The sequence below is a fragment of the Salmo trutta genome, chromosome 10, assembly GCF_901001165.1.
Source record: "Salmo trutta chromosome 10, fSalTru1.1, whole genome shotgun sequence".
In the NCBI taxonomy this organism is placed as follows: domain Eukaryota; kingdom Metazoa; phylum Chordata; class Actinopteri; order Salmoniformes; family Salmonidae; genus Salmo; species Salmo trutta.
The window spans coordinates 5,818,426-5,844,600 of record NC_042966.1 but is presented as its reverse complement, the minus strand read 5'-3'; the positions used below and the strand labels follow the sequence as shown (position 1 = coordinate 5,844,600).

General features: G+C 40.5%; 1 protein-coding gene across 1 annotated transcript in view; it reads left to right on the top strand.

Moving 5' to 3' along the window:
- Positions 1-26,175, top strand: part of ablim1b (actin binding LIM protein 1b) — a 90,791-nt gene that overhangs the window by 42,382 nt on the left and 22,234 nt on the right. Inside the window, exons 5-6 of the mRNA XM_029764184.1 lie at positions 6,171-6,297; positions 14,958-15,051. Of these exons, the coding sequence (XP_029620044.1) occupies positions 6,171-6,297; positions 14,958-15,051 (221 nt within the window). The remainder of the gene's footprint in view (positions 1-6,170; positions 6,298-14,957; positions 15,052-26,175) is intronic.

Here is a 26,175-nt window from a genome sequence, read left to right as displayed (position 1 = left end):
CAAATTCTCTAAAATGACGATGGTGGCGGCTTCTGGTAGAGAAACTCATTCAACATTCAATTATCTGGCGACATCTCCGGCGGACATTCCTGCAGTCAGCATGCCAATTACATGCTCCCTCGAAACTTGAGACATCTGTGGAATGGTGCTGTGTGACAAAACTGCACATTTTAGAGTGGCCTTTTATTGTCCCCAGCACAAGGTAGATAGGGCTGCTTTGCTTCTAGCTCTTAGGAAACTTTGCAGTATTTAGTTTTTTATGTGTTCTTTCTTACATTATTAGCCCAGAATCTTTGGGGTGTTATTACATACAGCCAGGAAGAACTGTTGGATATCAGAGCGACGGTAACTCACAGCATTACCAGAATTACAACCAGGAATATGACTTTCCCGAATCGGATCCTTTGTTTGTACCCCACAGGGCAAATGAACTGATTCCAGAGGCTGAATACATCACAATCAAATGCAGACCATATAACCTCCCAAGATAATTTTCATCGGTAAAAGTCACAGCCGTGTATATTCCCCCTCAAGCCGATGCCACAACGGACCGCAAAGAACTTGACTGGACTTTATGCAAACTGGAAACCATATATCCTGAGGCCGCATTTATTGTAGCTGGGGATTTTAACAAAGGAAATTTGACAAAAACGCGACAGAAGTTCTATCGACACATAGACTGTAGTACAGTGCCTTGCAAAAGTGTTCATCCCCCTTGGCATTTTTCCTATTATGTTGCATTACAACCTGTAACTTAAATGTGTTTTTATTTGGATTTCTTGCAATGGACATACACAGAATAGTCCAAATTGGTGAAGTGAAATGAAAAATATAACTTGTTCAAAATGTTAAAAAAAATGTAAAACATGGAAAAGTGGTGCATGCATATGTATTCACCCCTTTGCTATGGAGTAAGATCTGGTGCAACCAATTAGTCACATAATTAGTTAAATAAAGTCCACCTGTGTGCAATCTAAGTGTCACATGATCTGTCATGTGATCTCAGTATATATACACCTGTTCTAAAAGGCCCCAGAGTCTGCAACACCACTAAGTAAGGGGCACCACCAGGCAAGCGGCCAAATGAAGACCAAGGAGCTCTCCAAACAGGTCAGGGACAAAGTAGTGGAGAAGTACAGATCAGGGTTGGGTTATAAAAAAATATCCGAAACTTTGAACATCCCACGGAGCACCATTAAATCAATTATTAAAAAATTGAAAGAATATGGCACCACAACAAACCTGCCAAGAGAGGGCCGCCCACCAAAACTCACGGACCAGGCAAGGAGGGCATTAATTAGAGAGGCAACAAAGAGACCAAAGATAACCCTGAAGGAGCTGCAAAGCTCCACAGCGGAGATTGGAGTATCTGTCCATAGGACCACATTAAGCTGTACACTCCCCAGAGCTGGGCTTTACGGAAGAGTGGCCAGATAAAAAAATGCTAAAAGAAAAAAATAAGCAAACACATTTGGTGTTAGCCAAAAGGCATGTGGGAGGCTCCCCAAGCATATGGAAGAAAGTACTCTTGTCAGATGAGACTAAAATTGAGCTTTTTGGTCATCAAGGAAAACGCTATGTCTGGTGCAAACCCAACACCTCCCATCACCCCGAGAACACCATCCCCACAGTGAAGCATGGTGTTGACAGCATCATGCTGTGGGGATATTTTTCATCAGCAGGGACTGGGAAACTGGTCAGAATTGAAGGAATGATGGATGGCGCTATATAAAGGGAAATTCTTGGGGAAACCGGTTTCAGTCTTCGAGATTTGAGACTGGGACGAAGGTTCCCCTTCCAGCAGGACAATGACCCTAAGCATACTGCTAAAGCAACACTCAAGTTGTTTAAGAGGAAACATTTAAATGTCTTGGAATGGCCTAATCAAAGCCCAGACCTCAATCCAATTGAGAATCTGTGGTATGACTTAAAGATTGCTGTACACCAGCGGAACCCATCCAACTTGAAGGAGCTGGAGAAGTTTTGCCTTGAAGAATGGGCACAAATCCCAGTGGCTAGAGGTGCCAAGTTTATAGAGGCATACCCCAAGAGACTTGCAGCTGTAATTGCTGCAAAAGGTGGCTCTACAAAGTATTGCCTTTGGGGGTGAATTGTTACGCAAACTCACGTTTTCAGTTGTTTTGTCTTATTTCTTATTTGTTTCACCCCCCCCAAAATATTTTGCATCTTCAAAGTGGTAGGAATGTTGTGTAAATCAAATGATACAAATCCCCCAAAAATCTATTTTAATTCCTGGTTGTAAGGCAACAAAATCGGAAAAATGCCAAGGGGGTGAATAATTTCACAAGCCACTCTACAGTATGTGACCCGTTTCAGGAAGGTAGGCACATCACTACTTCACAGACGAGGCATTTGAATGTTATTTTTCAACAAAATGCATTTTTTTGGTAGAAATGCCTTCTGGAATATGTGAACTTTCATGTTCTGTAAATACAAATAAATGTGTTAAATTACGAGCCTAGTTGGTTTAACCGTGGAAAAAGACAGAACCTTCCTGCTTGCCATGATTGGCTGAGATACTGGATGGGCTGGACATGCCGAGAGATGAGTTAGGATTGGTCTACCATGTAGCATGCTTCTTTCTTTAACCTTTTCATGTGTGAGTTCCAAATATCTCTATTGGTCGCCCCAGCGTGAGTTTTTTTATGTATGTGATGTCAGAATGCACTCACTGTTCCAAAATGTGATTGTTACGCCACAGGACAGTTAACCCGCGCTGCTCTCAAACCAAGGCACGCTGCCTGCTAATTATCAATAGGCTATATTTCAACTTGTCAATTTCAAATTCTTTTTTAACAACAGTTTGAATTGTGGTGTGTTCCTCCTCCTCATTAATTCACATAGAAGTAGCCCATTTCACCATTACGCACAATTTATTTTTATACTGAGCTTTACTGAGCCGGACAAACTTCTCTCTTAGATGAGAGCCCGAGCACTTCCTCAGTGTTTCCCCAGATCAAGTATGCAGACATTTGTGCATCTCCAGTCAGAAAAGAACTTGCACTAACTTTTTCCCCCTGGCACATTTTCCGTCTGGTGCCCGCATTGCCTTCATTGTTGTTTTCCTTACTAACAATAACTTTGGATATGGGTGCATTCTTATCAAAGTAAGTGCCTTATTACATTATCATTATAGTTTCTGTATATCGTGTTGTTGTTTCTACTTTAGCACACCGTATGTGTGCATAAGGCATAATGTATTTACTGTTTAATCACGTTTTCAAGGACTGGTGACAAATCATGCATTCCGATTGTTGCATGGATTGTAATGGACACATATGATGTGTGTAAAATACTTTTTGGAAGGTTGTACTTATAATGATGTGTGACCTCATGTTTTTTGACATCATACAATATATTCTGGTTGTCACATAAACGTATGTCAGGCCAAAGATGTTATAACAAAATGAGGTGAAGGGCTGGTTCACTCGACTGACTTCGATTGTAACTATCATTACTCAGGGTTTCCAGCTCAGTCCCCCAATTCCAGTGGTTTCCCCCATTTATAGATAAATCCCCCATCATAGTAATATATCCTCCATCATATCCCCCAACAATACCTTCCTCTATTTCTACCCCCCATGGACTTGAAATCCCCCCAAATGAAATTAACCCCCCCATAAACCCCTTAAAATGGTTTGTGTTTTGCCAAATCTGGCAACCCTGTTTAGCTTTCATGCTATGGTAAGGCTAGGAAGTAGACTTATATTTGGGGTGATGATCTGTGAGGTGACAACATTTTATTTTCTTTGTGATTTGTCAAAAACTGTAAATGACTTGTCAAGTCATGTGCTCCGGTTCTTGTATACACTGTAACACGTACGTTGAAGATTTGTAATATGCTGAAAAGTGGCCAAACAAAATTCAGATTTTTCAGGCAATGGGTGCAGCAGTCTTTTACTTTTTTTATTTGCGTCTTATAGTGAATGGCATTCTGGGATGAGGGAGTTTTTGCTTGTCAAACAAACAAACATGGCTGCCATCATAAAGAATTAGCTGTTAGATTAGCTGACAAGCATCTCTTTTCGAAACAATATACATTTCTCCCTTGTGGTCACGAGAGATCAAATTTTATTGGTCACATACACATGGTTATCAGGTGTTAATGTGAGGGTAGTGAAATGCTTATGCTTCTAAACTCAGCAAAAAAGAAATGTCCTCTCACTATCAACTGTGTTTACTTTCAGCAAACTTAACATGTGTAAATATTTGTATGAACATAGCAAGATTCAACAACTGAGACATAAACTGAACAAGTTCCATAGATATGTGACTAACAGAACTGGAATAATTTGTCCCTGAACAAAGGGGGGGTCAAAATCAGAAGTAACAGTCAGTATCTGGTGTGGCCACCAATTGCATTAAGTACTGCAGTGCATCTCCTCCTAATGGACTGCACCAGATTTTCCAGTTCTTGCTGTGAGATGTTACCCCACTCTTCCACCAAGGCACCTGCAAGTTCCCGGACATTTCTGGGGGGAATGGTCCTAGCCCTCACCCTCCGATCCAACAGGTCCCAGACGTGCACAATGGGATTGAGATCCAGGCTCTTCGCTGGCCATGGCAGAACACTGACATTCCTGTCTCGCAGGAAATCACGCACAGAACAAGCAGTATGGCTGGTGTCATTGTCATGCTGGAGGGTCATGTCATGAGGGAGAAGGATGTCTTCCCTGTAACGCACAGCGTTGAGATTGCCTGCAATGACAACAAGCTCAGTCCAATGATGATGTGACATACCGTCCCAGACCACCCACCTCCAAATCGATCCTGCTCCAGAGTACAGGCCTCGGTGTAACACTCATTCCTTCAACGATAAACGTAAATCCGACCATCACCCCTGGTGAGACAACCGCAACTCAAAACCACTTTTTTCCAGTCCTGTCTGGTCCAGCGATGGTGGGTTTGTGCCCATAGGTGACGTTGTTGCCGGTGATGTCTGGTGAGGACCTGTCTTACAACAGGCCTACAAGCCCTCAGTCCAGCCTCTCTCAGCCTATTGCGGACAGTCTGAGCACTGATGGAGGGATTGTGCGTTCCTGGTGTAACACAGGCAGTTGTTGTTGCCATCCTGTACCTGTCCCACAGGAGTGATGTTCGGATGTACCGATCCTGTGCAGGTGTTGTTACACGTGGTCTGCCACTGCGAGGACGATCAGCTGTCCATCCTGTCTCCCTGTAGCGCTGTCTTAGACGTCTCACAGTACGGACATTGCAATTTATTGCCCTGGCCACATCTGCAGTGCTCATGCCTCCTTGCTTCATGCCTAAGGCACATTCACACAGATGAGCAGGGACCCTGGGCATCGTTCTTTTGGTGTTTTTCAGAGTCAGTGGAAAGGCCTCTTTAGTGTCCTAAGTCTTCATAAATGTGACCTTAATTGCCTACCATCTGCAAGCTGTAAGTGTCGTAACGACCGTTCCACAGGTGCATGTTCATTAATTGTTTATGGTTCATTGAACAAGCATGGGAAACAGTGTTAAAACCCTTTGCAATGAAGATATGTGAAGTTATTTGGATTTTTACAAATGATCTTTGAAAGAGAGGGTCCTGAAAAAGGGATGTTTCTTTTTTTGCTGAGTTTATGTTGTTATTACTGTCACGTGTGCTTCCTTTCCGACCTCTAGGTCACCAGGCTGCTCATTATGGCGCACACCTGTCACCACTGTTACGCGCACCTGCGCGTCATCAGACTCACCTGGACTCCATCACTTCCACAATTACCTTCCCTATATATGTCACTCCCTTTGGTTCCTTCTCCAGGCGTTATTGTTTCTGTTTCAGTTTCATTTCTGTGTGTTCGTGTTTCTTGTTTTGTATTATGTTGTGTTTATTTATTAACACTCACTCCCTGAACTTGCTTGACGACTGTCAGCGCACATCGTTACAATTACCTTCATGTATTTATATAATCAGTATTTTATGGGTAAAAAACACCTGGAGCCTCATGTATTGATAGTGTTATATTGAAAACATAAATCACTTTGTGCCCTTGGACAAATGAATGAGGAGTTTTGTTCTATTAGCTCACATCGCCAGCTAACGGTTGAATTTTAAAGATAAATCAGAGGTGTGTGTGTGCGCTTTTGTGTATGCCATGTCTGCTCTGTCTTTCTGATCATGCTAAAAGTGTGTTTGTGTGTTTCAGACTGTGCAGGCTGTGGTAGGGACATTAAGAATGGCCAGGCCCTAATGGCTCTGGAAAGACAGTGGCACCTTGGCTGCTTCAAGTGCAAGACCTGTGGCAAAGTGCTGAGCGGGGAGTACATCAGCAAGTGAGTAATCATCAACTGCAACACACTCAACCCTCTCTTAATCTCTATACCCTCCCCCTCTCTCTTTCTCTCAGGTATCCAAAGACCTGTGTTTCCCTTCTAAATAGTAGGCTGATTGGGTATATGAAATTATGACCTTATAATAGGTGAAATTTCAAATATTGGGGCGTTCGACTAAGCTATATGGAATTGTTTTAAGGTCACAACAAATATAATTTTGCTATTTGATTTTGAACTTTAAGAAGTAAAAAAAATATACAAATATTATTTGAAACATTTTAATTTTGCATTACTGCTATTAGCCAATACAAACGCATTGAATAACAGATAGTCCCCCCCAAAAAAAATCTAAAGGAAGTTTATTCTGAAGTGTCTGTCCTGTATCTGAGAGATATAAGAAAGATCAGGAAATAGTTGTTATATTTTTTACATGCATTTAACCCCTTGTGCACTAAACGGTCTCAATATAGAATATACAGTACTTACATTCATTTTTTTTCATCTGGTACCGGGGGATCTTGTGAGGCCTGTGGGCATCCTAGAGCAAAACAATCAACATGTAGATGTCGGTGAAAAGAGTCTCACCTTCTTTGGAAAGAGTCTCACATTTCCACAGAGGGGTCATTAGTATGTAACCAAACTGTTCAGACGCTACATACAGAAGTTGGCAGATGGGATTGTCATCGAAATTACCACCAGGGACACCTGAAGTCAATCTAAATGAATCATTGTTTATTAACAGCAAGCTGGAGGGGTCACGCTCAAACTTAGATGGATAACGTACCGGTCTGAAGTGAGCTTCACCAGGGCCTGTCCCGTGTGTTCTCTAATATACTACTTACACAGACAAGTTATATTTGCATGATTTAAAATATTCATAATGAATTAATCATTAATTAACGTTTGATTCATGCATGTGACAGACCAATAGCCCACAAGGCTTCTTCTCTCCAAGCTGAGACTTTGAAACTGAGATATCACTTTCATTCTCAAAACAAGGTTCTGGGCGTACTGCCAATTGCAGATACTGATAGTGAGGATTCCTCTCAGGCACGTTCAATCAGTCACTTGCATGAACACAGAAATAGTTTTTAGAAAAGCACAAACAAATGTCCACCACATTCCCTACTCTTATCACTCACTCTGATAATTATCATAACATTTTATTAATTTCGTTATTACTTAAACTATCAAAGGAGTAAGTACACAAAATCAATGCACACAACCACAGACACTTTCAAACCCTTCATTCCAGGAATTTCCCTCACACTTCATAAAATGTGGCACTGGTTTTTCTTGCAGACCCTCACTAGAAAGCTCGGCAGGCAGAATCAATCATGCAGTTTGTGCAATTGTTGTGGAAATTCTACACGAGACACTCGAAGTCAATCTTAAATGAATAACTCTAATAACAACAAGCTGAAGAGGTCACAGTGAAACTCAGATGCATAAAGTACAGGGCTGAAGTGAGCTTCACCAGGGCAGTCCCATTCGTTCTCTTATATACTGCTTACACACAAGTTATTTACACGCATGATTTACAGTTGAAGTCGGAAATTTACATACACTTAGGTTGGAGTCATTAAAACTCGTTTTTCAACCACGCCAAAACTATCGTTTGTTAACAATACATTTGTGGAAAGTCGGTTAGGACATCTACTTTGTGCATGACACAAGTCATTTTTCCAACAATTGTTTACAGACAGATTATTTCACTTATAATTCACTGTATCACAATTCCACAATTCAAGTTTACATACACTATGTTGACTGTGCCTTTAAACAGCATGGAAAATTCCAGAAAATTATGTCATGGCTTTAGAAGCTTCTGATAGGCAAGGCCTACCTTCAAACTCAGTGCCTCTTTGCTTGACATCATGGGAAAATCAAAAGAAATCATCCAAGACAAAACAGTTTATTTTTGTTTCATCAGACCAGAGGACATTTCTCAGAAAAGTATGATCTTTGTCCCCATGTGCAGTTGCAAATCGTAGTGTGGATGTATTTCCTACCTTCAAACTCAGTGCCTCTTTGCTTGACATGAGAAAATCTAAAGAAATCAGCCAAGACCTCAGAAAACAAATTGTAGACCTCCACAAGTCTGGTTCATCCTTGGGAGCAATTTCCAAATGCCTGAAGGTACCACGTTCATCTGTACAAACAATAGTACGCAAGTATAAACACCATGGGACCCCGCAGCCGTCATAACGCTCAGGAAGGAGGCGCATTGTGTCTCCTAGAGATGAACGTACTTTGGTGCGAAAAGTGCAAATCAATCCCTTAACAACAGCAAAGGACTTTGTGAAGATGCTGGAGGGAACGGGTTCAAAAGTATCTATATCCACAGTAAAACGAGTCCTATATCGACATAACCTGAATTAAATGTCAGGAATTGTGAAACTGTGTTTAAATGTATTTGGCTAAGGTGTATGTAAACTTCCGACTTCAACTGTATACAGTATTTTGTACCATCTATTGCATCTTGCCTATGCCGCACGGCCATCGCACATCAATATATTTATATGTACATATTCTTATTCCATCCATTTACATTTGTGTGTATAAGGTAATCATTGTGAATTTGTTAAATTACTTGTTAGATATTACTGCACTGTAGGAACTAGAAGCACAAGCATTTCACTACACCCGCATTATCATCTGCTAACCATGTGTATGTGACCAATACATTTTTATTTTATTTGGTCCTTCGTGGGCAAGTTTTGTCATAAAACTTTTTTATTCAAGTCTGGCATTCTCTGGATTTATGGTGCTTTCAAGACAACTGGGAACTCTGGGGAAAAAAACAAGAACGAATCATGACGTCAGTGATCTTCAGGTCGGAGCTCTAGAAAGAGGCCCTAGTTCCCAACTTGGAATTCCGAGTTGTATGGGCGTTCAAAACGTATTTTCCCAGTCTGAGCTTTTTTTCTGAGTTCGCAGTTGTCTTGAACTCACTGAAGCCTGAGTTCCGAGATTCCAATTTTGAACACGGCAGAAGTCATACTGGATTGACATCATGGCCAATGTTGAATGTTTATTATTTTAAACTTGGAAAAGAGACCCTTAAACCCAGACTTGGACCACACACCCACTCCTCTGAATAGCAGGCTACTGATTGCTTTGCAAGGCTTGCAGTTAGCCACTGATTCCTTCCAAACCACTCATTGTTGAATTTACGGTTTCCAACTTGTTGTGTAATGTTTATGTCCAATGGCCGATGAGCACCGATACATTTTATATACCATTTCTCTTCATAATTTCTCTCTTCATATGAAGAGGATTAAAAAAGATTTGCCAGTATATTGTCTATTTGATTCATGATGACTGCTAGCTAAGATTTTAAAAAGTATGATGTTGACATGATCAGTCCAATTATGTCAACATACGGTAGATATAGCGTGATTTGATGTAATTTTATCTGTGCCCAATTACCTTGAGCCTTCTTGGATGGGCACTTCTAATGTAACTCTATGGCAGCACACAAGGGGCTTACATTTTTTAACTCTAGCCATAGATTTTGCGGTGACGTAGTGTCCCCATGAGTGACAGAACACTGAGCCAATCATGGTGCAACTAGAGAACATTACCATTACCAACCCCTACGCTCCATATTTTCTGCTGGCTGCCCCTCCACCACAGAAAGCACTGAACTAGGCTGAAACACCAACATTTTGGAGCGGCCTTACTCAAGAAAGCAAAAAAGAGACAATGTTTGTATGTGGCTTTAACTAAATTATCTTTTTTTTTAATGCAAGAAACCACTTTGCAAAGTAAAATATTATTATTCTCATACCATTATTACAGAGAATCAGACAAATTATGCTACCCTATTCCTGTTGGCTACTGAGCTTTTTCAAGCCTGCCTCTAAATACAACACTGCCCCTCTTTATCTGACTCGCTTTTCAAAGATGTCTAGAAATGCACACGTTTTGTGCTCTTGTAGGAAGCAATCACTCCCCCATTGCTGATTACAAATGATCTATAACTGTGCTAATAACTCACTATCTAGCAATGAATATGAACGAATGTACACACGTCACTACATGTAGCTTTCGCTTTGATCTCAAAACAAGCAAATTCACGACTGCTCATGCTGTAAACAGTCCAGTTCAAAGGGAATGGCACAGATCCATATATGGCAATGGTCTATTTGCATATAGGCCTACTGCAGCTCTGATTGGTTCTGGCGCACCCGTATGTGTAGAGAATGGGCCTGAGTCATCCCTGTCAATGCAATAGAATCCTATTACGATGCATTCTGCCTACCGCAAAATCTCTTGCATAGTTAGTTTTGTTTCGGTATGTTACATTTAAAGTGAACCCCACCCCAAATCTAATGACACAATCTTAAAATCTGTAAATTTCCATTTTTAAATCGACAAATAACCTACAATTCATTGCATTTTCATCTCTTATCAAAATGTAAAGAAACCAATAAATACATTTACTCAAAGTAAAAAATGTGAAGTGATCTTTCTCAAACGTTTAAGTCCCATACAATAATCTGTACTCTTAGAGCAAGTCTCATCTTCCCATAGAGGGGTCATAATAGTTTTGTCGGCCAAACTGTTCGGACGCTACAAACGATTTTGAGACGCATACAATGCAGATATGTGACCGAACGTCTTATGTAGCAACATTTGAAATTCTGTTTTTTACATTTGATTAAAGTAGAGACACAGAGCTACAGACTTGTATATCATACCCTGCATTTGAGGAACAATGGGAAAGTAATTCTGCTTTGAAAGTTGAGAAACTTGTAACCTCACTTTGAAAAAAGTGGCCTTTTGAATGTTTTGGTTCCTACTGGAGAGCTCTCCTTTGTCTACACCCATTCAGCATCGTTCACACCGTCAAGTTTTTCAAGCGTTCTGTCCTAACAGCAGTCAAGCACCCAAGCTAAGTGGCTAATGTTGGCTAGCTTGCTAGCTACCTCCAGACACAAATGAGAGAACAGCTCAATAACTACTTTACTCGCCCTAGTAGAGCTGGTTAGCCAGTTGTTATGTTACCCAGAGCATTGATGACTGCAACTGCTGCTGGCAACAATTTACACTTTTTTGCCAACATTTACTGACACCGGCCATATTCAACAGGTGTTGAGTGTTCGTAAATTCTTCAGTTATTCTGCGCTCTGGCACACTCAGACGAGAGTGCTCTGAAATTGGAGTAGATAGCCAGAGCGAATTTACCAGCTACGTCTATCAACAGTTGTCGCATTCTATTGAAATGGTTACTTGTCTTTTGATAGGACATGTAGGTAGCTAGGTATTGAACCATAATCCCAACTCATAACATTACTAACATTTCTACCCTGCATGAATCTGCAGGAACTGTAGCTAACCAACCAGGCTCCATGATAGCTAGCTAACATTAGGCTATAACTAGTAAAGCAAATGGGTCTGAGATACGAATAATATCATACACAAAATGTTAACTAGCTAACAGTACACTTTAGCTTGAAGAATACTTTCTGTCAAAATTAGAAACGTGTATTATCTGAAAATATAACTTGCTAGACTATTTTACCCATGCTCTGAAATCGGCGTAGATAGCTAGAGAGAATTTACCAGCTACATCTATCAACAGTTGTAGCAGTGACATTCTATTGAAATTGATACTTGCATAGTGGAGTCTTTTAAGTCATGCAGGCTAAACAATGAACCATAATCCCAACTCATGACGATACTACCCTGCATGAATCTGCAGTTACATAACCAACCAGGTTCAATGTTAGCTAGCTAACATTAGGCTATAACTAGCCAAGCAAATGGCTCTGAGATAGGAATAATAAGATCATACATGTAATGTTAACTAGCGAGCTAGTTAGCTAACAGTACACTTTAACTTGAAATGAAAATAACTTTCTGTCAAAATTAGAAATGTGTAATATCTAAAATTGTAACGAGTTAGACTATCTTACCCGTGTACATCATGGATGGACTCTTGCCCCTGTCATGGATGCCATGGTTGCCCTTAGTATGAAGATGTAATCCGGAGACAGGTGTTTTCTCCATCTCCTGAGCTATTATACTCTAATTCCACTGATTTCAAAACTCGGTCCTCCAGAAAGTGGAGTGCAACATTTATGCAGTTCTACTAGCTATGCGATATATATGTGTGTGTATGTATATATGTGTATATGTGTATATATATGTGTATATGTATATGTGTATGTATATGTGTATATATATATATGTATATATATATGTATATATATGTATATGTATATGTATGTATATGTGTATATATGTGTATATATATGTATGTGTGTATATATGTATATATATATATGTGTGTATATATGTATGTATGTGTGTGTGTGTGTGTGTGTATATATATGTATATGTATATGTATATGTATGTATATATATATGTATGTGTATATATATATATTTTTTTTAAAGCAGTGTTAGATAGGATTACCTACACATGGCAGACCAATCCAAATTCATCTCTCGTCATGTCCAGCCCACTCATTATCTCAGCCAATCATGGCTAGCGGGAAGGTTGCTGTCTTTTTCTGTGGCTAAAACATCTAGGCTCATAATTTAACAATTATATTCATATTTAGATGGCATACAAGTTTGTTATTAAGGCACATGAAAGTTCACATATTTCAGAAGGCATTTCTGCCAAAAAATGCATTTTGATTTTTAAAAAGTTTACTCTTTCCTGTGAAGTAGTGACCCACAACATACGCCTAGTTTCCTGAAACATCTCACATATCTCTAGCTTAAACTGACAGCTTTTTATGGAGATGTTTTAATGTTGCTAATTAGCTTTCCGCGGGGCGTGAACACCGACCTTAGGGGGTTAATGACATTAGTTATTCACTATTTTTTTTAATCACAATTTTAGAAATTGGTCCTAAAGGAAGATTTTTCCAATAATCCTGAAGAGTTTGACACACTCTAATCTAAGTAACATAATACAAAAAAAAATACCCATCAAAATCCATCAGTTTAAGATAGAGATATCTGTTTTGCATGGGCTGCATCTCAATCTGCCTATGTCGGCCTTCCACATCTGCGGTGGAAGGTGAACGAGCTACAGCAGTGTTTATCAGACCATGAAATAATAATGTTATGTATTTTTTTATACCTAAAGGGGTCCTAAAATTCCAAATCAAATACCTAAATGATGGTATACCCTGATGAAGACAGCTTGTCTGTCGAAACGTTGGACATAAATATTTTTGCATCTGAGCTCCTAGAGTGTGCAGCTCTCCTTTATTTTTTTAAGTGTTCCACTCCGCTACCAGCACCTCGCCTAAATAGGTGTGAGTTTCTTTCACCTCTATGATCCATGGTATGACCATCTTAAAACATTTCCATATGTTAGCTTAGTAATCCATGGCTTCTGGTTGGGTATGTATGTACAGTCACTGTGGGGGGGACGTCATCGGTTACTTATTGATGAAGCCAATGACTGATGTGGTGTACTCCTCAATGCCATCAGAGGGATCCCTGAACATATTCCAGTCTGCTAACAAAACAGTCCTGTAGCTTAGCATCTGCTTCATCTGACCACTTTTTTATTGATCGAGTCACTGGTGCCTCCTGCTTTAATTTTTGCTTGTAAGCAGGAAACAGGAGGATAGAATTATGGTCGGATTTGCCAAATCGAGGGCGAGGGAGAGCTTTGTATGCGTCTCTGTGTGTGGAGTAAAGGTGGTCCAGAGTTTTTGGGGGGTTTTTTCCCTCTAGTTGCACATTTAACATGCTGATAGAAATTTGGTAAAAACAAATTTAAGTTTCCCGGCTACTAGGAGCGCCGCCTCTGGGTGAGCGTTCTCTTGTTTGCTTATGGCGGAATCAGCTCATTCAATGCAGTCTTAGTGCCAGCCTCTTTCTGTGGTATGTAAACAGCTACGAAAAATACAGATAAAAACTCTCTAGGTAGATAGTGTGGCCTACAGCATTATCATGAGATACTCTACCTCAGGCGAGCAATAGCTCGAGGTTTCCTTAGATATCGTGCACCGGCTGTTATTTACAAAAATACATTGTCCGCCCCCCTTTGTCTTACCAGACGCCGCTGTTCTATCCTGCTGGTACAGCGTATAACTAGCCAGCTGTATGTTGGTAGTGTTGTCGTTCAGCCACGACTCCGTGAAGTATAAGATATTACAGTTTTGAATGTCCCGTTGGTAGTTTAATCTTCTGCGTAGGTCATCTATTTTATTTTCCAAAGATTGCACATTTGCTAGCAGAGTGAAAGGAAGTGGGGGTTTATTCGATCGCCTATGAATTCTCAGAAGGCAGCCCGCCCTTTGGCCCCTTGTCTCTGCCTTCTCTTCACGCAAATCACGGGGATCTGAGTCTGTTCCCGGGAGAGCAGTATATTATTCACATCAGACTCGTTAAAGAAAAAAAGGATTCTGTCAGTCCGTGGTGAGTAATCGCAGTCCTGATGTCCAGAAGTTATTTTCGGTCATAAGATACGGTAGCATTATGTACAAAATAAGTTACAAAAAATAAGCAAAGAAACAAACAAAAAAACACAATTGGTTGGGGACATTTAAAACGTCAGCCTTCTTCTCTGGCGCCATCTTATATCACAGCCAATATCTAAGTGTTTATTGACTAGAAATGTTCAGATCTTACCCTCTCTGTCTGCCTGACTCTCTTGTTCCCCCAATCCTCTTTTCTCTTAGGGATGGCACCCCCTATTGTGAGAAAGACTACCAGATCCACTTTGGGGTCCAGTGTGAGTCCTGCAATCAGTTCATCACAGGGAAGGTTCTGGAGGTAAGAAATATTTCCTCGTCCACTTGCTCCTCCCGTCTCATGACTTGAAATTAAAAATCATTGTTCCTTCAGTTCTTACTGCTTATTGCTTTGAATGAACAGTGTGCATAGTCAAGTTCTATATTATTGGATTTCTCAATACATTCATCCGGGGATCTATATGGCATGCTCATTTTTGTTACAGCCCAGCAGTAACGCATCGCGTCATGTCAGATTGGGGATTAACTCAACAAGAGGAAGGAATATTCAAACATGACCATTCCTAGCCTTTAATCTAACGTAGCCAAAGACTTGATGACCCTTGTGTAACAATGTATTTTTATTTAACATTGATTTAGCCAGGGAGTCATGTTTAGACCACAATCTCTTTTGCAGATGAGCCCTGCATGAACACATCAATAAACAATTACACTATGCATACAGTACCAGTCAAACGTTTGGACACACCTACTCATTCAATGGTTTTTCTTGATTTTCACTATTTTCTACACTGTGGAATAATAGTGAAGACATCAAAACTATGAAATAACACATTTGGAATCATGTAGTAACCAAAAAAGTGTTTAAAAAAAACAAATCAAAATATATTTTATATTTATTCATAGCAGCCACCCTTTGCCTTGACAGCTTTGCACACTCTTGACATTTTCTCAACCAGCTTCACCTGGAATGCTTTTCCAACAGTCTTGAAGGAGTTCCCACATATACTGAGCACTTGTTAGCTGCTTTTCATTCACTATGTGGTCCAACTCATCCCAAACCATCTCAATTGGGTTGAGGTCAGGTGATTGTGGGGGCCAGGTCATCTGATGCAGCACCCTCACTCTCCTTCTTAGTCAAATAGCCCTTACACAGCCTGGATGTGTGCTGGGTCATTGTCCTGTTGAAAACGTATGATAGTCCAACTAAAGCGCAAACCAGATAGGATGGCGTATCGCTGCAGAATGCTGTGGTAGCCATGCTGGTTAAGTGTGCTTTGAATTCTGAATGAATCACAGTGTCACCAGCAAAGCACCATTACACCTCCTCCTCCTCCATGCTTCACTGTGGGAACTATACATGCAGAGATCATCCTTTCACCTACTCTTTTTACCAAGAAGGCTGGATCATGTTGTATTGTACTTTTTTATATACAGTGCTGTGAAAAAGTATTTGCCCCCTTCCTGATTTCTTATATTTTTGCACATTTGTCACACTTAAATGTTTCAGATCATCAAACAAATTTTAATATTACTCAAATATAACCCAAGTAAACACAAAATGCAGTTTAAGTGATCATTTTATTTATTCAGGGAAAAAAGCTATCCGAACCTTCATGGCCCGTAAGACAAAGTAATTGCCCCCTTGTTAAATCATGAATTTACTGTGGTTTATCAATTTTTTTGTAAAGCTGAGCTCAATTTCACTAGCCACACCCAGGCCTGATTACTGCCAGACCTATTGAAGCAAGAAATCACTTAAATAGAACCTGTCTGACAACGTGAAGTAGGCCAAAAGATCTCAAAAAGAAAGACATCATGCCGCGATCCAAAGAAATTCAGGAACAGATGAGAAACAAAGTAATTGACATCTATCAGTCAGGAAAGGGCTGCAAAGCCATTTCTAAAGCTTTAGGACTTCAGCGAACCATTGTGAGAGCCATTATCCACAAATTGAGAAAATTTGGAACAGTGGTGAACCTTCCCGGGAGTGGCCGGCCTACCAAAATTACACCAAGAGCGCAGCAACGTCTCATCCAAGAGGTCACAAAAGAACCCACAACAACATCTAAAGTACTGCAGGCCTCACTTGCCGCAGTTAAGGTCAGTGTTCCTGACTCAACCATAAGAAAGAGACTTGGCAAAAATGGCATCCATGGCAGAGTTCCAAGGCGTAAACCACTGCTGACCAAAAAGAACATAAAAGGCTCGTCTCACTTTTGGCAAAAAAAAACATCTTGATTTTCCCCAAGACTTTTGGGAATATATTCTGTGGACTGACGAGACAAAAGTTGAACTTTTTGGAAGGTGTGCGACTCGTTACATCTGGCATACAAGTAACACAGTGTTTCAGAAAAAGAATATCATACCAACAGTCAAATATGGTGGTGGTAGTATGATGGTCTGGGGCTGCTTTGCTGCTTCAGGACCTGGACGACTTGCTGTGATTGATCGAACTAGGAATTCTGCTCTCTACCAAAAAATCCTGAAGGAGAATGTCCGGCCATCAGTTCGTGACCTCAAGCTGAAGTTTACTTGGGTTCTGCAGCAGGACAATGATCCAAAACACACCACCAAGTCCAATGGCTTTAAAAAAAAAAAATACGGTTTTGGAGTGGCCTAGTCAATGTCTGAACTTGAATCCGATTTGAGTTGCTGTGGCGTGACCTTAAAAAGGTGGTTCATGCTCGAAAACCCTCCAATGTGGCTGAATTGAAACAGTTCTGCAAAGAAGAGTGGGCCAAAATTCCTCCACAGCGATGTGAAAGACTCATTGCCAGTTATCGCAAACGCTTGATTGCAGTTGTTGCTGCTGAGGGTGGCAAAACCAGTTATTAGGTTTAGGGGCAATTACTTTTTCACATAGGGCCATGAAGGTTTGGATAGATTTTATCCCTTAATAAATAAAATCATCACTTGAAAACTGCATTTTGTGTTATCTTTGTGTAATATTACATTTTTTGGATCTGAAACATTTAAGTTTGACAAATGTGCAAAAAAATAAGAAATCAGGAAGGGGGCAAATACTTTTTCACAGCACTGTATATATTCTGTAAGGTATTGATTGCTTCTGCCTTCTTGGCCAGGTCTCCCTTGAAAAATAGACTCTGGGTCTCAATGAGCTTTTCCTGGTTAAATAAGTGTGTTTTTAAAATACTCTGCATCTCACAAAGACAAGGAGTTGTTTTGAACCAAAAATCTCAAATTTGGACTCATCAGACCAAAGGACAGATTTCCACCGGTCTAATGTCCATTGCTCGTTTTTCTTGGCCCAAGTAAGTCTCTTCTTATTATTGGTGTCCTTGAGTAGTGGTTTCTTTGCAGCAATTCGACCATGAAGGCCTGATTCACGCAGTCTCCTCTGAACGGTTGATGTTGAGATGTGTATGTTACTTGAACTCTGTGAAGCATTTATTTGGGCTGCAATTTCAGAGGCTGGTAACTCTAATGAACTAATCCTCTGCAGCAGAAGTAACTCTGGGTCTTCCTTTCCTGTGGTGGTCCTCATGAAAGCCAGGTTCATCATAGCGCTTAATGTTTTTTGCAACTGCACTTGAAGAAACTTTCAAAGTTCTTGACATTTTCCAGATTGACTGACCTTAAAGTAATGATGGAATGTTGTTTCTCTTTGCCTTTTTGAGCTGTTCTTGCCATTATAGGCACTTGGTCTTTTACCAAATAGTACCAAACGGAAGAAAATGGACAAACAGGAGGGACTACTCTGGTGTTCTGTTTCATTTTCCATTGCAAAACATTTTGCTGCGATGTGCTCTAGTGAATATGACCCTGGATTAAATGCTGTGAAGGGTTGTTGTGAGAACTGAATGTCTTGGGGTTATTAAGGTGGACTTGTGTGTGTCCCTAGAGAGAGGGGCGGTCTGCGCTTTCACACACTCTCTGCAGCTCCAAAATCTCCAATACTGAGATTTGCTGCCTCAAATCTTTACATTTCCAATAACTTTAAACTGTTATTAACAAAAACAATTATCCATTATTGAGCTGAAATTCTATATTCTCTTTAGATGAACATACCTGAACAAATCTCAACACTCAACTCTGGAGGCCCTGAACATTTTGTATGTTCAGATTCAGATGTCCCAACCTCCCTTTGCACTCGCCTCATTTCTATTGGCCAGTTGCTTTAGAATTGAGTGGAATAACGGGGAGGGGGAGAGATTGAAGGAGAGTTTAGCATGGTTCGCAAGATAGGACAGGAGGAAGGGAAAGAGAGAGAGGAGGGTAGTCAAGAGAAGGGGATTGTTCTGGGAGGAGGTAGTCAGTCCTGGAATACACTGCACACTCATTGCTATATTATCTGATGCTTAGTTTATTGATAAATCTGTCTTTTTAATATTGCTTTTCTATTGCGTTCTAATTTTCATATTTTCTAGTGTATACTTAAAATCAAATTAGTTTCTGGTGCTTGCTTCAACATATTTTTTTACAGTCCTGTTCCGTGGGGTACAAAAAGGTCAAAGGTTGCACCTTCAAAAGTACACAAGAACTCACATGGTCCTGGTTGGTTCCTTTTAGGGTACATGTGAGGATAATGTAGTATAATGGTACAGTGCCTTGCAAAAGTATTCATCCCCTTTGGCATTTTTCCTATTTTGTTGCATTACAACCTGTAATTTAAATGGCTTTTTATTTGGAGTAAGTATTCACCCCCTTTGCTATGAAGCCCCTAAATAAGATCTGGTGCAACCAATTACCTTCAGAAGTCACATCATCTGTTAGATTGCAAACCAAGGAGCTCTCCAAACAGGTCAGGGACAAAGTTGTGGAGAAGTACAGATCAGGGTTGGGTTATAAAAAAATATATCAGAAACTTTGAACATCCCACGGAGCACCATTTAAATCCATTATAAAAAATTGAAAGAATATGGCACCACAACAAACCTGACAAGAGAGGGCCGCCCACCAAAACTCACAGACCAGGCAAGGAGGGCATTGGTCAGAGAGGCAACAAAGAGACCAAAGATAACCCTGAAGGAGCTGCAAAGCTCCACAGCGGAGATTGGAGTATCTGTCCATAGGGCCACTTTAAGCCGTACACTCCACAGAGCTGGGCTTTAAGGAAGAGTGGCCAGAAAAAAGCCATTGCTTAAAGAAAAAAATAAGCAAACATGTTTGGTGTTTGCCAAAAGGCATGTGGGAGGCTCCCCAAACATATGGAAGAAGGTACTCTGGTCAGATGAGACTAAAATTGAGCTTTTTGGCCATCAAGGAAAACGCTATGTCTGGCGCAAACCCAACACTTCTCATCACCCCGAGAACACCATGCTGTGGGGATGTTTTTCATTGGCAGGGACTGGGAAACTGGTCAAAATTGAAGGAATGATAGATGGATGTCGCTAAATACAAGGAAATTCTTGAGGGAAACCTGTTTCAATCTTCCAGAGATTTGAGACTGGGACAGAGGTTCACCTTCCAGCAGGACAATGGCCCTAAGCACACTGCTAAAGCAACACTCGAGTGGTTTAAGGGGAGATATTTACATGTCTTGGAATGGCCTAGTCAAAACCAGACCTCAATCCAATTGAGAATCTGTGGTATGACTTAAAGATTGCTGTACACCAGCAGATCCCATCCAACTTGAAGGAGCAGGAGCAGTTTTGCCTTGAAGAATGGGCAAAAATCCCAGTGGCTAGATGAGTCAAGCTTATAGAGACATACCCCAAGAGACTTGCAGCTGTAGTTGCTGCAAAAGGTGGCTCTACAAAGTATTGACTTTGGGGGGGGGGGGGGGGGGGGGGTGAATAGTTACGCACGCTCAAGTTTTTCTTGTTTGTTTCACAATAAAAAATATTTTGCATCTTCAAAGTGGTAGGCATTTTGTGTAAATCAAATGATAAAAACCCCCCAAAAATATATTTTAATTCCAGGTTGTAAGGCAATAAAATAGGAAAAATGCCAAGGGGGTGAATACTTTCGCAAGCCACTGTAAATGTTTTACCCAATATTTGGAATGTAAGGTACAATCAACACTGCGCTTTGAAATGTAGGTGGGGGGCGTGATCTAATTATGTCTATTTGTATTAACCGTAGTGTAAGTGTTGTTTAAGTGGTTGATGGTTATGTTGCCAAAAGTTGGATACCTCTAAATATGGTCAATGCTGCAATTGCCAGGTCTTTGAAATTGGTTGCACTTCACATAGATTTCATGGGCCTTGTTTGGTGTGCACCTGCAGACTTGACATTGAGTATTTTCCCCGAGTGGGAGCTGTGGTGGTTGGGGACAAGGGAGAGCAGGTCTCAGTTGGCTCTGTTCTGGTTTTACTGCAGCAAGGTTTAGGCATCAGAAGCGGAAGCTCAAAGTCAACAACCTGAGAAAGTAAACCTGGAAGTCGAGGATCTGAGAATTGTAGTTGTTCTTTCTAGTCCCTTTCGAAACTACAGTATCTGTGGGGTTACGTTGCACTTCCTAAGGCTTCCATTGGCTGTCTAAAGCATTCAGAAAGTGGTTTGAGCATTCTCCTGTCACTAGGCAGATAATAGAAGCTCAGTTTCTGAGTGGACTGCCTGGCAACAAAGGGATTGGATATGCGAAGTCACACGAGCACGCTGTTCCTTCTTTTTCTCCTTGAATGAATACGCTATTGTCCGGTTGGAATATTATCACAATTTTACGTTAAAAATACTATAAATATTGATTTTAAACAGCGTTTGACATGCTTCTAAGTACGGTAATGGAACATTTTGACTTTTTGTCTCTGGTTCCGCGCTCGCGTGTTATGCCTTTGGATAAGTGATCTGTACGAACGAACAAAACGGAGGTATTTGGACATAAATATGGATTATTTTGAACAAAAACAATATTTCTTGTGGAAGTAGCAGTCCTGGGAGTGCATTCTGACGAAGTTCAGCAAAGGTAAGATAATATTTCTAATACTAATTCTGAGTTTAGGTTGCCCCGAACTTGGCGGGTGTCTGAATAGCTCGCCGTGATGGCTGAGCTATGTACTCAGAAAATTGAAAAATGTGCTTTCTCAGTAAAGCTATTTTAAAATCTGACACAGCGGCTGCATCCAGGAGTAGTCTATCTATAATTTTTTAAATAATTGTTATAGATTTTGTCAACGGTTATGAGTATTTTTGTAAATTGATGTGCACATTCTGTTTTTGGATATAAATATGAACTTTATCGAACGAAACATACATGTATTGTATTGTGTAACATAATGTCCTAGGAGTGTCAACTGATGAAGATTGTCAAAGGTTAGTGCTTCATTTAGCTGTGTTTTGGGTTTTATTGACACATGTCCTTGCTTGGAAAATGGCTGTGTGATTATTTTTGTCTATGTACTCTCCTAACATAATCTAATGTTTTGATTTCGCTGTAAAGCCTTTTTGAAATCGGACAATGTGGTTACATCAAGGAGAAGTGTATCTTTAAAATGGTGTAAAATAGTTGTATGTTTGAGAAAGTTGAATTATGACATTTTGTTGTTTTTGAATTTGCCGCCCTGATATTTCACATCCCACCTAGCCCATAGAAGTTAATCAGGGAAGTAAGTATTTGACCCCTCTGCAAAACATGACTTAGTACTTGGTGGCAAAACCCTTGTTGGCAATCACAGAAGTCAGTCGTTTCTTGTAGTTGGCCACCAGGTTTGCACACATCTCAGGAGGGATTTTGTTCCCACTCCTCTTTGCAGATCTTCTCCAAGTCATTAAGGTTTTGAGGCTGACGTTTGGCAACTCGAACCTTCAGCTCCCTCCACAGATTTTCTATGGGATTAAGGTCTGGAGACTGGCTAGACCACTCCAGGACCTTAATGTGCTTCTTCTTGAGCCACTCCTTTGATGCCTTGGCCGTGTGTTTGGGGTACCCATCCATGCTGGAATACCCATCCACGACCCATTTTCAATGCCCTGGCTGAGGGAAGGAGGTTCTCACCCAAGATTTGACGGTTCATGGCCCCGTCCATCGTCCCTTTGGTGCGGTGAAGTTGTCCTGTCCCCTTAGCAGAAAAACACCCCCAAAGCATAATGTTTCCACCTCCAAGTTTGACGGTGGGGATGGTGTTCTTGGGGTAATAGGCAGCATTCCTCCTCCTCCAAACACGGCGAGTTGAGTTGATGCCAAAGAGCTCCATTTTGGTCTCATCTGACCACAACACTTTCACCCAGTTGTCCTCTGAATCATTCAGATGTTCATTGGCAAACTTCAGACGGGCATGTATATGTGCTTTCTTGACCAGGGGACCTTGCGGGCGCTGCAGGATTACAGTCCTTCACTGCGTAGTGTGTTACCAATTGTTTTCTTGGTGACTATGGCCCCAGCTGCCTTGAGATCATTGACAAGATCCTCCCGTGTAGTTCTGGGCTGATTCCTCACCATTCTCATGATCATTGCAACTCCACGAGGTGAGATCTTGCCTGGAGCCCAAGGCCGAGGGAGATTAACAGATTAACAGATCTTTTGTGTGTCTTCCAGTCAAATTTCTCAAACATGCAACTATTTTACACCATTTTATAGATAAACATCTCATTAATCCAACCACGTTGTCCGATTTCAAAAAGGCTTTACGGCGAAAGCATAAAGTTAGATTGTGTTAGGACAGTACATAGACAAAACATTACACACAGCCATTTTCAATGCAAGAACAGGCGTCACCAAAAACAGAAAACCAGCTAAAATTATGCACTAACCTTTGACAATCTTCATCAGATGACACTCCTAGGACATTATGTTAGAACAAAAAATGCATATATTGTCTATCAAATTCATATTTATATCCAAAAACAGCATTTTACAGTGGCGCGTGACTTTCAGAAAATGTATTTCCCCCAAAACAGCCGGTGAATCAGCACAACAATCTACAAAAATACTCGTCATTAACGTTGATAAAATATTAAACTGTTATTCAAGGAATTATAGATTAACATCTCCTGAATGCAATCGCGTTGACAGATTTCAAAATAACTTTACTGGGAGATTACACTTTGCAATAATCTGAGTACTGTGCTCAGAAAAAAACAACAGGCAATTATAGACACCGGCCATCTTGGAGTCATCTAAACGCATAAATAGCATAAGAAATATTCACTTACCTTTTAAAAATCTTCATCAGAAGGCACTTCCAGGTATCCCAGGTCCACAATAAATGTTTTGTTCAATAAAGTTCATAATTTATGTCCAAATAACTCCATGTTGTTTGCGCGTTCAGTAGGCTACTCAAAATGTAGGGCCCGCGAGGAAACCTTCATGACGGAAAGTAAAAAAAAAGGAATATTTACGTTCGTTCAAACATGTCAAACGTTGTATAGCATCAATCTTTACGGCCATTTTAAGTTCAAACTTCAATAATATTCCATCCGTACCCATGCATTGTCTTGAAAAAACGTTTTGGATCTTCTAACGTGAAAGCGCCCTATGAACTCAAGTGATTTTCTGGTCACCTGCTTACCAGCATTCTCCTTCGGTCTGTGTTTACCACAAAAGGCGCAAAGAACTTTCTAAGACTGTTGACATCTAGTGGAAGCCTTACAGTAGTGAATGCATACATTTCATACATTTCACACATTCTTTTTATTTTTTTTGTGCTGGCCCCCCGTGGGGGGGGGCAAACACCATGCGTTGCAAACACCATGCTCTACCAACTGAGCTACAGGGAAGGCTACTCTCCTGACATAATCTAATGTTTTGCTTTCCCTGTAAAGCCTTTGAAATCGGACAATGTGGTTAGATTAACGAGAGTCTTGTCTTTAAAATGGTGTAAAATAGTCATATGTTTAAGAAATTGAAGTTATAGCATTTATGAGGTATTTGTATTTCGCGCCACGCGATTCCACTGGCTGTTGACTAGGGTGGGACGCAAACGTCCCACCTTGCCCAGGGAGGTTAAAGCCCAGCTCTGTGGAGTGTATGGCTTAAATTAGTCCTATGGACAGATACTCCAATCTCCGCTGTGGAGCTTTGCAACTCCTTCAAGGTTATCTTTGGTCTCTTTGTTGTTAATGCCCTCCTTGCCTGGTCCGTGAGTTTTGGTGGGCGGCCCTCTCTTGGCAGGTTTGTTGTGGTGCCATATTCTTTTATTTTTTAAATAATGGATGTAATGGTGCTCCGTGGGATGTTCAAAGTTTTTTATATATTTTTTTTAATATATATTTTTTATAACCCAACCCTGATCTGTACTTCTCCACAACCTTGTCCCTGACCTGTTTGGAGAGCTCCTCGTTCTTCATGGTGCTGCTTGCTTGGTGGTGCCGCTTGCTTAGTGGTGTTGCAGACTCTGGGGCCTTTCAGAACAGGTGTGTATGTATGTATGTATGTATGTATGTATGTATGTATGTATGTATGTATGTATGTATGTATGTATGTATGTATGTATGTATGTATGTATGTATGTATGTATGTGTATATATGTGTGTGTGTGTATATATATATATATATATATATATATACTGAGATCATGTGACAGATCATGTGACACTTAGATTGCACACAGGTGGACTTTCTTTTACTAATTATGTGACTTCTGAAGGTAATTGGTTGCACCAGATCTTATTTAGGGGCTTCACAGCAAAGGGAGTGATCCCATATGCACGCACCACTTTTTCATTTTTCTTTTCATTTTTTTTTTTTAAACAAGTAATTTTTTTAATTTCACTTCACCAATTTGGACTATTTTTTGTATATGTCCATTACCTGAAATCCAAATAAAAATCAATTTAAATTACAGGTTGTAACGTAACAAACAATAGGAAAAACGCCAAGGGGAGATGAATACTTTTGCAAGCCACTGTAAATGTTTTACCCAATATTTGGAATGTAAGGTACAATCAACACTGCGCTTTGAAATGTAGGTGGGGGCGTGATCTAATTATGTCTATTTGTATTAACCGTAGTGTAAGTGTTGTTTAAGTGGTTGATGGTTATGTTGCCAAAAGTTGGATACCTCTAAATATGGTCAATGCTGCAATTGCCAGGTCTTTGAAATTGGTTGCACTTCACATAGATTTCATGGGCCTTGTTTGGTGTGCACCTGCAGACTTGACATTGAGTATTTTCCCCGAGTGGGAGCTGTGGTGGTTGGGGACAAGGGAGAGCAGGTCTCAGTTGGCTCTGTTCTGGTTTTACTGCAGCAAGGTTTAGGCATCAGAAGCGGAAGCTCAAAGTCAACAACCTGAGAAAGTAAACCTGGAAGTCGAGGATCTGAGAATTGTAGTTGTTCTTTCTAGTCCCTTTCGAAACTACAGTATCTGTGGGGTTACGTTGCACTTCCTAAGGCTTCCATTGGCTGTCTAAAGCATTCAGAAAGTGGTTTGAGCATTCTCCTGTCACTAGGCAGATAATAGAAGCTCAGTTTCTGAGTGGACTGCCTGGCAACAAAGGGATTGGATATGCGAAGTCACACGAGCACGCTGTTCCTTCTTTTTCTCATTGAATGAATACGCTATTGTCCGGTTGGAATATTAT